The 15,528-nt window shown below is 41.6% G+C and overlaps 1 protein-coding gene and 1 pseudogene across 1 annotated transcript in view; one reads left to right on the top strand and one right to left on the bottom strand.

Moving 5' to 3' along the window:
• LOC102866286 (serine/arginine repetitive matrix protein 1-like) overlaps positions 1–7,237 on the top strand; it is a 28,936-nt gene extending 21,699 nt beyond the window's left edge. Inside the window, exon 7 of the mRNA XM_006883652.1 lies at positions 7,181–7,237. Coding sequence (XP_006883714.1) covers positions 7,181–7,237 — 57 coding nt within the window. The remainder of the gene's footprint in view (positions 1–7,180) is intronic.
• Positions 7,238–8,698: 1,461 nt separating this feature from the next.
• Positions 8,699–12,058, bottom strand: LOC102865881 (annotated as a pseudogene).
• Positions 12,059–15,528: the final 3,470 nt, after the last annotated feature.

Genomic DNA, 15,528 nt, shown 5'->3' with positions numbered 1-15,528 from the left:
CCCCTATCCAGTCTCAGTCACCCACCACAAACTGGTCACCAGCGGTGCCGGTCAAAAAGGCTAAAAGCCCAACACCGAGCCCATCACCGGCAAGGGTATGTATCTGCTTGTTTTATGTGTTGTTACGAAAGCAGAGTGGGATTCACATGTCTATGATTCAGATAAAATTTAGAGAACAAGTTTAAGTGGTGGTAGTTGCATGAACAGTTCTCTGAGAACCTGACACTAACCCCCTAAAATTTGCTAGAATCTGAAGAGATTAAGATTAGACTACATAGAAACAAAAAAATTTCTGTTACTATTATTACATAGCAAAATTTCATCACCTAGAAGTTATCATTACCTAATATTGTTAGATTGCTCTTCCTGCCTGTAGCTCACCAACCTTTTGTTCAGCACCTCCTTGCTTAACCATTGTACTGTCAGGTCTCCTTAACCCTCTTAATAGAGTTAACATTTATTGTTCATGCTAATTGGATGGCTTTAGGAGGAATCTTAAATCTTACTTTTGAAGTTACTGCAGAGTCTGCCTTTTTACATACATGGGATGTATAAGAAATGAAAACACATACTAACAATAAACCAGATGATGACTTAGATGGGAAAATAATACAAATCTCTATTTTTAGAATTACTTCTAGCACCATAATGAAGATCCTCAATGATAGGGATTAAGTGGGTTCAGCAGTAGGCTCAGTCATAGCACCGTTGTCAGGATGTTGCAGGATAGTTGTTAGGTACTTAATATCAATCGATAACAGTTCATAGCAACCCTGTGAACAACAGATTGAAACCTTTTCCTAGCCTGTGCCACTGCCACCATTTCCACCATGTTGTTGTTGTTGTTGTTCTGTGCCGTCGAGTCGTTTTCGACTCACAGCGACCCTATGTACAACAGCCCTAAACTGTGCTCTATCCTGTGCCAATCTCATTGCCCCTGACAAACCCATCCTGAGTACCCCAGTCACTGAGACTTAAGCCTATTATTGGAGTCACCATGTCCATCATGTTAAGAATCTCCCTCTCTCTCGTGGTCCTCTATATTTACCACCATGGTGTCTTTTTCCAGGGGCTGGTCACTCCTGACGACACGCCCAAAGAATACGATGTGCTAGGTTTCACCATCCTTGCCTCCTAGCACCCTTGTTACGCTTCACTCCAACAGATTTATATGTTCTTTTGGCAGTCCATGGAATATTCTGTTCTTTCTGTGAACAAAGTTGAAAGGGATCTGTTCTTTGGTTCCTTATTTTTTGTTGAACTTGCAGATGCATATAAATTCTGATTTGTTGGATAAGGAAGTGTTTATTTCTCTTGGTACCTCCCTTTCCCACCCCATCCCCTTTCTCTAGAGGCATTTTGTTAATAATGTGTTAATATCCCTGGAAAAAGACTCCTAGGATTTGAGTCAAATGTCAGATCTCAGGCTGGTTGCTCCACCCTAGTTTAACCTGTAGGGTTCACAATAGTTGCAGCTCTGGTTATCAGTGGTTTCAAATTCACCAATGTAACCATGTTTCATGTCACTGTTAGAAACCAGGGTATGTATTTGACCTCATAAAAACTTCTGTCTCTCAGCATTATTGATGCATCTAAGAGCAGCTACAGCACGTATATTGTTAAAAAAGGCGGAATTTGTTTCATTTGTGCCATGGAGTCACTGAGAGTCAGAGACAGCTGACTTAGTAACACCTGCCAACAATAAATAAGAAAACAAAAACCTTAACTTGACCAGTGAATAGCGTTATGATAAATGGACAAAAGGTGAAGGCAAAGGACTTTATTGGCAGTCGTGCCAGTGGAAGCAGTGGTCAAATCAAATGACATTGGGCAGAGTTGCTGCTACAAAGTAAAAGTGCTAAAGAAAGGGTGTCTTTTTTTTTTTTTTAAAGGGTGTCATTTTTAGGAATAAGGTGCACTTCACCCAATCCATGGTATTTTTATTGGTCTCATATACATATAAAAGTTGAGTGAGGAATAAAGAAGCCTGCCTTTGAGTTGTGTTGACAACGAATATTGCCAAGAGAACAAACAAATCTATGTTGAAAGAAATAGAGCCTGAGTGTTTCTTAGAAGAAAGGATTGTGATACGGGTCCTTGGAAGATAACATCATGCTTGCTAAAATAGAGGATTAGCAGGAAAAAGAGGGCATCAACCCATAATACCATGGATATTGACACAATGGTCTCAGCAGTTGTTGATGAAGATCAGACAGTGTTACATTACATAGAGCTGTCATTAATCAACTGACCCATTAATACCTAACACCATCATAAAGGCAATTTGCAGATATTCTCATTTAATCCTTAAAACAGCTTTCTTAGGTAGATGTTAAACCTGCTTTAGGATGTGAAAAAGACTCAGACATCTGAAGTTAATTATCTCACCAGGATAAGTTATTTCTTTAATACAAGAGCTAGAGTTTGACTCAGATCTAGTTGTGCCCAGTGGCTTACTTTAGTAATTCCATTTTCCTGTGCATGTAAGTGTAGACCCTTTTTGCTTGTAGAATGTATTTAATGTGGTGTATCAGTTGGCCTTTGAATCCTGTGAGCCGATAAACCCTAAGATTTGTCCACTTAGGAATTAAAATAAAATACAGGACAGACTTGTAATCTGATTTTCTTGCTTCTCCCTACTTCCCTGGGTTTCTAGAATTCAGACCAAGAAGGAGGTGGAAAGAAAAAAAAGAAAAAGAAGGATAAGAAACACAAAAAGGATAAGAAGCACAAGAAGCACAAAAAACACAAGAAGGAAAAGGCAATGGCTGCAGCTACTGCAGCAGCTGTCACTCCTGCAGCCATTGCTGCTCCTGTAACCACATCAGCACAGGAAGAACCAGAGGCAGAGCCAGAGCCGAAGAAGGTATTCATGAATGCCATATATGTACATAGTTATCTTGTAGTTACAAATGGCTCCCATGAAAAGTCATCAATTTGTTGCATCGAGTAATATGATTTCCCTCTATATCCATCCCCAGAATCAAATTGAGAACATTCTCATCACTCAAAAAAAAGCAGCCATTCCTTATCTATTCCCGCCCTTAGAGCTATAGATAGTCATTAGTCTACTTTATTTCTGTGGCTTTATCTGCTCTGGAATTCATGTAAATTAAGTCATACAATATATGGGTCTTTGTGACTGACTTTTCTCACTTAGTATGATATTTTTGTGGTTCATCATACACTACGATGCAATATTAATCAGTACTTCAGCCTTGATTACTATGGAGTAATACCCATTATATGGATATATAAACCATTTTTTTATTCTATGATTATAGACATTCTAGTACATATGGAATTAGAAGCTCATAGTTTTTATTTCTATGTGCTTATTGGCCTTTTTATTATCTTGGAGAAATGTTTACCATATTTTAATTGGATTGTCATTTTTTGAGTTATAAGAGTTGGACAATGTAGTAGTTTGGATTGAGTTTCAAGGTTTGCCTTGAGCTTTCCTATTGACCAAAACTTCAGAACTAATGTACTTTTTTCATATAGTTTTCTCAGAAAGGCAAATACATTTTAATTAGTAAGGGAGCAAAATGGGTATTTTTAACAGTCTCTTTACTAAAAGGATTGTATACCTAGAACTGGAGTAGAAGGAAAGAGCAAGTCTTGAGCATTAAGAGCTTAGGCTTTAATCATAACCTTTTGTTTCCAGAAGTCATAAAACAGGTGTACGAAGTCAGGAGCAAGAGGTTTTTCTTCACAGGTGGAATTAAACAGTTATTCGTGGGGGAGGGTGGATTACAGTTTCACACACAGTTAGTCCTTGGCAGATTTGAACTGACATGACCATATACAATTTTTCCCCCCTTTTGATGTTGCTCTGAACTCAAGTGTATATGAGTATGTGCTTGGGCCATCTATATAGTGCTATTCTATGCTAACCATTTTAAGCAGTTGTTCTCTCCAATTAAATGAAGATTATACACAAATTTTTAATTGTAAGAGTTTTGGCACCAACTCGCACATTGTCCCAATGCTGTATGTGAGTATAAGTATTTATTATTCCAGTCCCTTTAATGCCGATCTTACTCACAATAAAGATGCTTTATCTTAGATAATACATGCAGACCAAGAGAAATTCTTGATCCCACAACTGTTTTATTTATTTAAGTAGATTTTATGCATTTTCTCTTGGTTCCTTGGTTTTCTTTTTAGTACAGAAATTGATAAGCTAGTATGTAGGCTAGAAATCAGGAACCCGAGCTCTTGTCTTTGTTTGTACGGAACTGTTTCTGTGATCTTGGGCAAATTACTGTAGCATATTTCTCACATGTAAATGAAAACAAAAGTATGATTTGTTCCACTTTATAAAATACAAAGTACAACATAGGTCATTAATGGAGATAGTCACTTAACAGGCTGGGTCTCTGAACAGTAAGGTGAAAATCATCCCAAGCATCTGTATTTGGCCAAGATTTGATTCTGTTGTGTATGCAACAAGTAGCTCATAACAAAAGCAATATGACCATTCTTTCTCTTTAAGGAGACTGAAAGTGAAGCTGAAGACAACCTTGACGACTTAGAAAAGCACCTACGTGAAAAGGCTCTGAGGTCAATGAGGAAGGCTCAAGTGTCCCCACCGTCTTAGATGGGAATGTTTTATGATGTAAATTTTATTTGGTTTGTACGCAATTCAATTTCAAAATTGCTAAAATGTGTTTGAGCTTTAGATTATAACATTTGTTGTAATAATTGCTAGGTTGAAGTTCACCATGTAAAAATAAAAAGGGGAGGCATGGATTTACATTGCAAAAGGTGTCCACAATGTATTAGTGATGTTCTTTCATTGAGAGCTGACATAAATTTCATTTTGAGTAAAGAATTTTAAGCCAAAAATAAATCCCTTTTTTAAAAAAAGGGATTTAAATATGGTTGGCATTTTATTATTTCCTTAATAAATGCCCCTGGCAGTTCCCGGTGGCTTTTTTTCTTTTCCCCCTTTTATTTCTCCTACCCTCCTTATTTTTGTCATTTGAGTGTTACCACCCATTTAAGTTATACTTCTGATCTTAGGGTTTATGAGCTTACCCAGAAATAAGACCACTGTTGAAGTACCACAAAAGTATAAATGAACATTTTAATGCCACAATCTTTCCTGTTGCCTGTGGAGTCTCTGCTGAATGAATCAGGATTTGAGCTCTAGGATGAGACAGAAAATTAAAGCATGTTGTTTGCCAGGACACTGTGGGTTTATATTGATGTGTAACAAGTTGATTTGGAACACTGGAATTTGATTCCCCCCCCCCCTTTTATTTTGTAAAGGCAATTAACTAGACCCAGGAAGGTTCAAGTAATATAAAATACTGGTTTTTGAAATATTGTGGCTCATTTCATAATTTCGTCTTGTTCTTCCAACTGGCATATACAGTTTTCAGAGCTCTTGTATTTGAAAGGCTAGGAGGGCCCAGACTTTGAAATATAGTGTCTTGTTTTCACTGTTTTTGTTTTTCAGGTTTTTTTTGTTTTTATTTTTTAACTAAAGCTATATAAAGCTTGTGGATTAAACAGAATAAATTTCTAAATTTAAAATTGTTTATCACTCTCTTTACTTACATGTCTTAGTTATGTAGAGAAATGCTCTTGGAAATTTTCAGGTGGATTTTGCTTTGATAGCCTTGCCTGCACTTACTCATCAGTCATTTTTGCTGATAAATACATTTTTAGCCTAAACATCTTGTATTAGCTTCTTGATAACTTTTATCTAGATAGCTAAAAGCCATTCTAAATTAAGTATGTCCAAAATAAGACCTTTTATGCCATCCATGCACACATCCATACCCTGCCCTCCCAGTTTTTCTCCATTTTAGTACTTATCACTATCCTTTTCTAACTCAGGCCAGGCCTGAAAACCTGCCATGTTACCTTCGGGACTGATTTCAGTTCGAACTCACTATCGCCATGTGCCAGAGGGGAGTTGTCTTGGATAGGATGTTCATGAAATCTTTCTGAAAAACTACCAAGTGGGTTCACGCTGTCAACCTATCAGTTTCACTGAGTCACAAACAAGCATTTTTTGTTAAGAAAGTGAATGAGTTGGCATGTAGTAAATAGGAGCTCTAATGGCTTAGTCCATAGAACAGCCCTACCTCTACCGTTATTAATCCACCAGGTGCTCCTCAGGAGAAAGATAGGGAATCTCCTTACAGCTTCAGAAACCCAAATGAGGATCAGCTATTAGTAGAGAGCAGTGAGGTCGGTTAAAGTAGGTTAAGTGTTGTTTCATGATGTTTGTGTGAGTAGGTATGTAAGTAAGTGTATTGTGTACACTGTGTTACAATGTAATCAATAGAATGGAAAATCACTGTTTTATAGGTGTAATGTACCAGCTGTTGAACTACAGAGAAGTCAACAGCTCAGGTTTTCTCTGAAAAGGGTCACAATTAGTAACTAAGAAAGCCTTGGTAGTACAGTAATCATTTGGCTGCTAACCAGCCAGCCAAGTTCCTTGTCCTATTAAGATTTCTGAGTCAAGAGGAACTGGGCATGAAGAAGGAAGTTCAAGCTGCTTTAAAGGAATTGGCGAAAAACAAGGTCCCGGGAATTGATGGAATACCAATTGATGTATTTCAACAAACAGATGCTGCCCTGGGTGTCCTCACCAGGTTATGCGAAGAAATCTGGAAGACAACTGAGATCTGTATTTATTCCCATTCCAAAATAAGTGACCTGATGGAGTGTGGAAATTATTCAACCATATCACTAATAACACACACAAGCGAGGGCCTGCTGAAGATTATCCAAAACAGCTGCACCAGTACATCAGCAGAGAACTATGAGATGTGCAAGCTAGATTTAGAAGAGGCAGTGGCACTGGGGACATCATTGCCACCGTTAGATGGATTTGGTTGAAAGCAGAGAGTACCAGAGGAGTGTCTGTGTTTCTTTGACTAAGGCATTTGACTGGATCACAACAAATTGTGGCTAACCTTGAGGAGATTGGGAATTTCAGAACACCTGATTGTGCTTAACGAAATCTAAAAAAGCAGCAGTCAGAACAGCAGGGACACACTGCATGATTCAAGATCAGGAAATGTGTCTGTCAGGGATGCATCCTGTCGTTCAGGACGCTGAACTTTATGAGGAATGTGGCATCAGAATTGAAGAGTGGCTGTGCCCTGCATGGTTTTGGGCCCCTTGTGTATTCCTCTGCCTGCTCTGCCCACAGCATGCCTGCCAGCCCACGCAGGTCCTGAACGGCGAACCCAGGTCTGGTGAGCGCTGACCAGCCAGTAGGTGTCCTCTGGATGTCTCCCCACCCCCCACCCTGGCGCAGGTGAGCTGGGAGCCATGGACACCCTGTTTTGGTGCTCCCCAAGCAGCTGCCTTCGCTGGCAAAGCAGCAGTGGCAGCGTCGAGAAAACCAGACTCACTTTGCGGAACACAGCTCCTGTGCCGGAAATTCTCTGGAAGATAACTTGTGGGTGTTCCCAAGCCCTCCCAAGTCAAGCAAGATGGCCTTTGGAGAAACCAAAAGCTGGTGATCCCTCTACCCAGCCTGCTGCCACTGCATTATTTGGATCAGTACAATCAGAACTGTCTAAGAATTAGACATTTGTGATTGGTCTACAAGGATGCTATTTCCTTCAGTGGCCACTCAAGGAATTCTTAAACTGAAAGTAGATACGGATTAAAGTTTTGCAGTTCTTTGGTATATACCCATTTGCACATATCCCATAATTATATAGTTGATTTTTCTAGTATGGAAGAATACCCCAGGCTGACAAAGAATCAGTTAGTTATATTCTACTAAACCCTAAGAAAAATCAGAAAGACTGCTTTTTCTCTTTGAGCACAATTGTAAATTTCTGTGTTTCGGATAAAGAATGGAATTGGATGTTTTGGGGCAGAGTTTTACAGAGTGTGATATGACTAAGTATATCATTTCTAAAAATCATCGAAGAGACCACTATAAAAATAAAACTTGAGTTGCATCAGATTGCGTAAAAAGTAATGTGTTACATATCTGAAAAAATACTGCAGTGGAATATTTTGTTGTACACCAAATTATTCAATCTCTGTATGTCATTGTATTGAAAATTTACCTTCTTATCCACAGTGTTGTCAGTATGATAGTTTTATTCTCCAATTCCATTTCTCTGCATATTCCATTATAATATTTTGCCCTCCTGAGCTGCCCTTTGAAATCTGTTCAGCTCTCACTCCTTTAGTTTTGGCTTCTCATGCTCCAATGCAGTCTTTAGAGTCTCTTCTGACATCCAATTAGATCTTCTCCATTTTTGTAATGACATTTTGCTTTCTTCGTGGATGATATCCTTGATACATCCCATAATTCACTTGGTCTTTGATGATTGGTGTTCAGTGCTTCAAACCTATTTTTTTTAATGTGAAAATTTTAATTATCACATTTGCTTTCAGATTCTCGTTTTCAAAAGAGTAATGAGAAATTGTGGCTCAGGGCAGTAGATACTTAAATTACAGTCTCACTTCAGTAGGACCAGGGAACACACAGCAAAGTTGGTAGGGGGTTCTGGTGTACAGGAGTTAGTCCCACTACATCTTCACATTGTACTGACAGGAGCACAGACAAATTCAGACACCAGTTGGAGAAGGACAGATCACGCTTGGCTTTATAAAAGGCAGAGGCCTCCTATAGAAGCTGTGATTGAGATTCTGTGATTGTGTTCTAGTCACTGTCACCTGAGCTCCTCTTTGCATTACACCTCTAACTGCAAGGATGAGGAGGGCACCAACTCCAAGAGAACCAGGCCATCATTATCATATAGTAGGTGTTGGACAGTTCCCATCTCAGGATGAGGGGCTCAGGCCACCCTTTAGGCTGTACTTGGCATGTGTATCTCTGCTCCTCCAGCGGGCACTACCATGGCTGCCCACTTCTGGAAGGTCCCATCCCCTGCAGGCCTGGTCTCCACAAGCTCCATGTCCTGGGTCTGGTCCTCCCTATCCCACTGCCAGGTCATAGTGATCTCCCCTGGGTAGAAGCCCAGGGCCCAGCACTTCAGTATGACCTCAAGGTCAAAGATGGACTGGTAAGTCACATGTGCCTTTGGGGAGTCTGTGCTCAGTAATATCTACCCCCTCCTCCAGATATTTGGGAAGCATAACCTCACACAGGTGCTTCATGTCGCAGGCTTTCAAGACTGCATTTTCAAAAGTCTCTTAACTCCACCTGCGGTGGATGTTCCTAGCAGCCTCGTTCCTGAATGTCCACCTCACTCGACAAGAAGAAATCCACACCATTGTAGGCTTGCCGCATATCTTCTGTATGTTCCCATCTAACCTCAGGTAGCAGCCACACTCGCCCTGGTCAGTGAAAGACCTGGACTCGCTGTGGTTGTAGTAAGTGAGCAGGGTCTCAAGATTCTCTCGGAAAATTCATGGAATCTTTCTGTTGATCCACATCTTGTAGTACCATTCCACCTTTATCCTTTCATCCATGGCATCAGTAGCTCTGACCTCAAATTCTCAGCATCGCTGTTGCTCTCAAACTGCACGAATGCTGTGTTGTTCACAAAACTTAACTTCAATGTACCAGGGCTCCTGGCCTGGCTGGGACACGACAGTGTGCAAATACCGCACAGAGTGGGAGCCCTTCCAGCACTGGGGCAGAGCAGAGGCAGGGCCCCCGAGAGGAGCAGGAGGAGGGCCCAGGAGCCCATGACTCCTGGGCATTGAGGTTTTAGGGCAAGTCTTGAGTCCAAAAGAACTTTGTTATTGTGAACCGCAGTAACGGTGATTGGTTTCTCCAGAAATCATAGACCCGGTGGAAGTGAGAACTAAGATCATGTCACATGTGTCTAGACTTGACTAAGCTTACAAAAACTGAGGAGAGGTGACACTCGAATCCTCAAAGGTAGGTCTCCACATCCCTGAGGCGGCTAGGACTTTGCTATGTCTGACTTGTCCTCCTGCAATTGAGTCTCAAAGCTAGCTCTCCCCACTCCTGACTGGACGAGGACTTTGCTCTGGCCCTCCTTCTCCCAAACCTATTCTTAAAATGATCTTGAAATTCAGAAGGAATTAATTCAAGATTGTATCTTGGTTCCTGTGAAATTATTTTCATTTTCTTCAGCCTCAATTTGAACTTTCATATGAGTAAGTGATGACCTGACAGAGTCTGCCTCTAGCCTAGTTGTGTTGTTTTTTTGTTTTCTTTTAGATTGATTTATTTTACTAAGTTCTATTCCTTCACACACAGGCACATCAAATTGTGCTACCCATCCTCACCTCTCTGCTTCCGCTCCCTCCTCCCCCAGATCCTCATATTCATTCTACAATAATGGTTTTATATAGTATTTGTGCTTATGGGATTGAGTTAGTTCATGCAGCATAATGCTCTCCAGTCCTTCCCAAGTTAGGTATTAATTTACAAATCATTGCTCCTCCATGTTGCGTAACATTCCATTGTGTGAATGTACCATAATTTCTTAGTCCGTTCTACTGTGGCTGGACATTTGGGCTGTTTCCATGTTCTTGTGATGGTGAATAACGCTGCTATGAACATTGGTGTACAAGTCTCCATTTGAGCCTCAGTTCTCATTTTCTGTGGCCCCCTGACCTAGTTTTGACTGCCAATATTGAGCTCCAATGATTTCTTCCACCAATGTAGTCAGTCTGATTCCTATGCAGCCCATCAAGTGAGAGCCATAAAGGTTACCAATGGTGAACAAGTTTTGGTGGAGCTCCCTGATTTATACAAACTAGGAAGCAAGATATTTTGGACATGTTGCTAGGAGGGGTTATTCCTTAGAGAAGGACATGATGCTGGGAAGGGTGGAGGATCGGAAAAGGAGAGGAAGACCCTCAACCGGGTGGATTGACACGTTGACTGCTGCAGTGGGCTCTTGTGTGTCAGGAAGTGTGAAGATGGTGCAGGACAGGATTGAGTTCAAATCTTATGTTCATAAGGTCACTATGAATTACACTCGACAGCGTCTAAGAACAACAACAAGACATTAGTGAGATAAGATGGACCAGCTCTAGCTACTTTGAATAAGATAATCGTGGTATACTGTGAAGGGAATGAAAAACAGAAGAATGGTGCTGCGTTCATATTCATTGCTTAACACTAGAGCTCTGGAAACAGTAAATGGAAAAGTGATTTCCAGGGGGAAAACGAATTAAGATGTACATGGGACAGGCCATAGGAAGTCTGCCAAATTTGGTACAGGATTGTGTTCACTGATACCCACATGAGCAGTGTGGTCAGCCAGCTGTAGCCTCAGTTTGGCCTGTAGTTGTTCTGGGGGCTGCTGTGTCTCTACCTCTTCTTGTCATTTGTGCCATCTGACTGTAATTGTAGTCGTGGCCTTAGTGGTAACTGTGATAGGCTGAGTAGTCCTAGCCACCATGCCTGGCCACTAACCTTAGCTCCAGCTCAGACTCTGATCTCCACTTTCAACACCACTGCAAGTGCTTCTAGTCCCTCAGTTGTTATTTCCATGCCCTCAGAGCCATGTTGCTGCTGCTGGTACCTCTTGATCAGGGCCACCTTGATTTCACACTTGCTTCCCCTGACAGTATTTAACTTTTTCTCCAAAACCTTTTTCATAGGTTTCTATTCTTTGTAATGAAAACAAAGCCACGTCTTTTGTTCTACTTTGGTTCCATGAGAAGTTAGTCTCCCCAAATTCTCCTAAGTACTTATTGATCTCAGTGGCGTCAGGATCCAGACCACTACCAAAGATGTTCTTCCCTGGGTCCTTCTTCATTGCCATCATCTTTTTGGGTTCAATGACACACCATCCAGCCTGTGTTCTTTCAGATCTAGCACCTTCTTCACACTGGTTGAATTTTTAGAGGATAAACCCTCTTGACCTTCCAGTGTTAGGGTCCATTTTTATTGTGCAGTCAACAACCCCTCCAAACTTAGTAAAATAGTCTTCGGTATTTTTTGCTGGTATCCTAGCTCAGACCACCAAAAACCATTTTTTGTGTGCCCTCTTCATTCTGGCTAGGGTTGATCCGAGCTATCTCGGGGCTCATCTCTAGTCTCAGGTGCCAGCCCCGACCAGTGACTTACCTTCGAGGACAGCCTTGAGCCTATTTCGGTGCCACGTGTCATCTCCGTGGATTGATCCCCATGTGCTTTTGACATACTTTAGAGAGTGTGCTGCTCCTTGGTGCTGATGACGCTGCAGGGACCAAGTGTCCCACTCACCCAGAAAGTTGCTTCAGACTCCTTGCTCTCAGCCCAGTTCCCACCATCTGGGTTGCCCCTACACAGAACCTGTGACTCAGCCCAGCCAAGTGCCAGGTGTCGGACCACACGATTCCACCACCTTATTAGCTTTTGAACAAAATTGTTATGTGCCCTTGAGTTGCCTGTGACCCTAGGTACAGCAGCTCTGAAGCCTATCCTCTCCTGAGCCAGTATCACTGATTCCAACACTCCAACCCCCATAGCCCCAGTTACTGTATCAGTCCACCTTATCTGGGATATTCCTATCCTGTGTTGTCCCTCCATCTTTTCAAGCATGATGTCCTTCTCCAAGAACCGACCCCTTCTGGCCACATGTCCAAAGTATGTGAGACGGAGCTTTAAAATCTTAGCCTCCAAAGAGAAACTTGGTTTCACCTTCTTCTAAGACAGACTTGTTTTTTTAGAGGTCCTTGATATGTTCAAGACTCTTCTCCAGCACCACAACTCATAGACATTGATTCTTCTTCTATCATCCTTAGTCATTGCCCAGCTCTCTGATGCATAGTATGTAATTGTAAAGACCATGGTCCAGGCACACCTTAGTCTCTAGACTGACATTGTTGCTTTTCAGCACTCTGAAGAGGTTCCTGACAGCAGATTTTTCCCAGTGCAATTCATCTTTTCCTGACTGCTGGTAGCAAGAGTGCTCATTGTGGAGCAGAGCAAGCTGTGATTTTTAACAACCTCAATCTTCTCTCCATTTATCATGGTTTAGTGTTAAGAATCTTGTTTTCTTGATGCTGAGCTTCAGTCCATATTGAAGACTACAGTCCTTGACCTTCTGCAGCAAGTGTTTCAGGTCCTCCTCAGTTTCAGCAAGTAGGGTTGTGTCATCTGTATAATGTAGGTTGTTGATGAGTCTTCCTCTAATACTGTTGCCACAATAATAAAATCCAGCTTCCCGAATGATCTCTTCCGCATATAGATTGAAAAGGTATGGAGACAGGATACATCCCTGACACAATCCTTTCCTGATTTTGAACCATATACAGTGTTTATGCACAGAAAAAAAAATCACATGAAAACCATTGATCAAAGGTCTTTCTTGGCTTCTGCAGACTTTTGCTGACTGCCTCTAATCTTACACCACACGGGAAAGCCTTGATGCCTCAGACTTGTCCGTTTATCACGCTGTTTGGACGAGGTGCTATAAAGTCACCTCATGTAACTCCTGTGGTGAAAGAAACAAGGAGTGAGATTAGTCAGGTGCTTCTGAAACAGATGTGAGCGTTGCTCAGTAGATTTTGATAATGAAAAGGAAAACTGCCTCAAGGGAAAGAACATTCAAGAATGGCCTTTGAATCCTTCATTCCACTGTCATGAATCTTCCTGGTCCACAGTCAGGTGAGGCCCTTTTTTACATTTTGGAACTTTGGGGACATGATGACCAGTCCCTAACTGGTCCCTGCCTGGCCTATAGTTGATAATTTGGAGAGATCGGTGAATACAGACTGTACCAGTGCAGTGGAGGGAAATGTGTTTTCTCCGGTGAGGCGGAACATTAACTGACGAAGCAGCTAGCACTTGCCACACATTTGCCATGAGCTCATGGCTCAAACCCTATCATTTCTACATCTCTGCTACTGGTTTTCTCTTACTCTTTAAAAGGTTCTTTTTCAACTCCTAAGCAATAGGTCACTACAAAGAAAAGAAAGAAGAAACCCAAAATCAATGTCAGGAGCCCCTGAAAATAGCACTAGAACATGTAAAAGCCAAAACAAATAGAAGAGTTGCTGAAATAAAAGTGCTGAATAGAAGATTTCAAAAGATAGCTCAAGAAGACAATGCAAACTAACAGTATGTGCAGAGACTTAAACTTGGAGAATAAAAAGGAAAAAAACTTGGGATTTCTCAAACTGAGTCTCACATTACAGTTGCAGATTCTCAGGATGCTATGGGCAAAATCTTGAATGATCCTGGAAACATCAAAAAAAGAGGGAATACATACCAAAAAGAATTTCCTGACATGGAAATATTTCGGGAAGTACCATATGATCAAGAGTCAAAGGTAATGAAGAAGTTCAAACTGCACTGAAGGCATTAGTAAAAAATAAGGCCCTAGGAATCAATGAGATATCAATTTACATGTTTCAAATTACAGGTGGAACCCTGGACATATTTACAAGTCTATGCCAGGAAAGTTGGAGAACAGCTGTCTGGCTAGCTGACTGGAAGAGGTCCATATATGTTCCCGTTCCCAAGGAAGGTGATCCAACAGAGTGTAGAAATGATCAAACAATATCAGTACTATGGCAAGTAAGCAAAATACTGATTGTTGTTGTTGTTGTTGTTATGTGCTGTCGAGTCGTTTCCGACTCATAGCAACCCTATGCACAACAGCCCTAAACCCTGCTCTATCCTGCGCCAACCGCACCGCCTCTGACACACCCATCCCGATTACCCCAGTCACTGAATCAATCCATCTCATAGAGGGTCTTCCCCTCCTGCGCTGTCCCTCCACCCTCCCAAGCATGATGTCCCTCTCCAAGGACCCGTCCCTCCTGGCGACATGTCCAAAGTATGTCAGACGAAGCCCCAGAATCCTTGCCTCCAAGGAGTAGCTTGGTTTAATCCTCTCCAAGATGAATTTGTTTGTTTTCTTGTCAGTCCATGGTACATTCAGTACCCTTCTCCAGAACCACAGCTCAAAAGCATCCACTCTCCTTCTGTCCTCCGTAGTCATTGCCCAACTCTCTGATGCATAACAAGCGATTGCAAAGACCATGGCTTGTATCAGGTGCACCTTAGTCTCCAGAGAGACACTGTTGCTCCTGAGTACTTTAGAGAGGTCCCTAACAGAAGACTTTCCCATCGCGATACGCTTTTTGATTTCCTGACTGCTGGTGCCAAGAGTGTTGACTGTGGAGCTGAGCAAACTGAAGCTGTGAACAATCTCAATCTCTTTGTCATCCATCCTGACGCTGCCAATTGGTCCAGTGGTGAGAATCTTTGTCTTCTTGACATTGAGCCTCAGTCCATACTGAAGGCTGCAGTCCTTGACCCTTCACAGCAAGTGCATGAGGTCCTCCTCAGTTTCAGCAAGCAGGGTTGTATCATCTGCATAATGCAGATTGTTAATAGATCTTCCACAAATCCTGATGCCACAATTCTCCTCATTGAGCCCAGCCTCTCGGATAATCTGCTCTGCATACATGTTGAAAAGCTATGGAGACAGGATGCATCCCTGGCATACACCCTTCCCAATTTTGAACCATGCAGTGTTACCCTGCTCTGTTCTGACTACTGCCTCTTGGTCCAAGTATAGGTTCCGCATTAGCACAATTAAATGTTCTGGGATTCCCATTCTTCTCAGAGTCAGCCACAGTTTGTTA

The sequence above is a fragment of the Elephantulus edwardii genome, unplaced genomic scaffold (assembly GCF_000299155.1).
Source record: "Elephantulus edwardii isolate Elephantulus edwardi_28Jun2011 unplaced genomic scaffold, EleEdw1.0 scaffold00028, whole genome shotgun sequence".
In the NCBI taxonomy this organism is placed as follows: domain Eukaryota; kingdom Metazoa; phylum Chordata; class Mammalia; order Macroscelidea; family Macroscelididae; genus Elephantulus; species Elephantulus edwardii.
The sequence above is the reverse complement of the archived record's forward strand: the minus strand, read 5'-3'. Positions and strand labels throughout refer to the sequence as shown.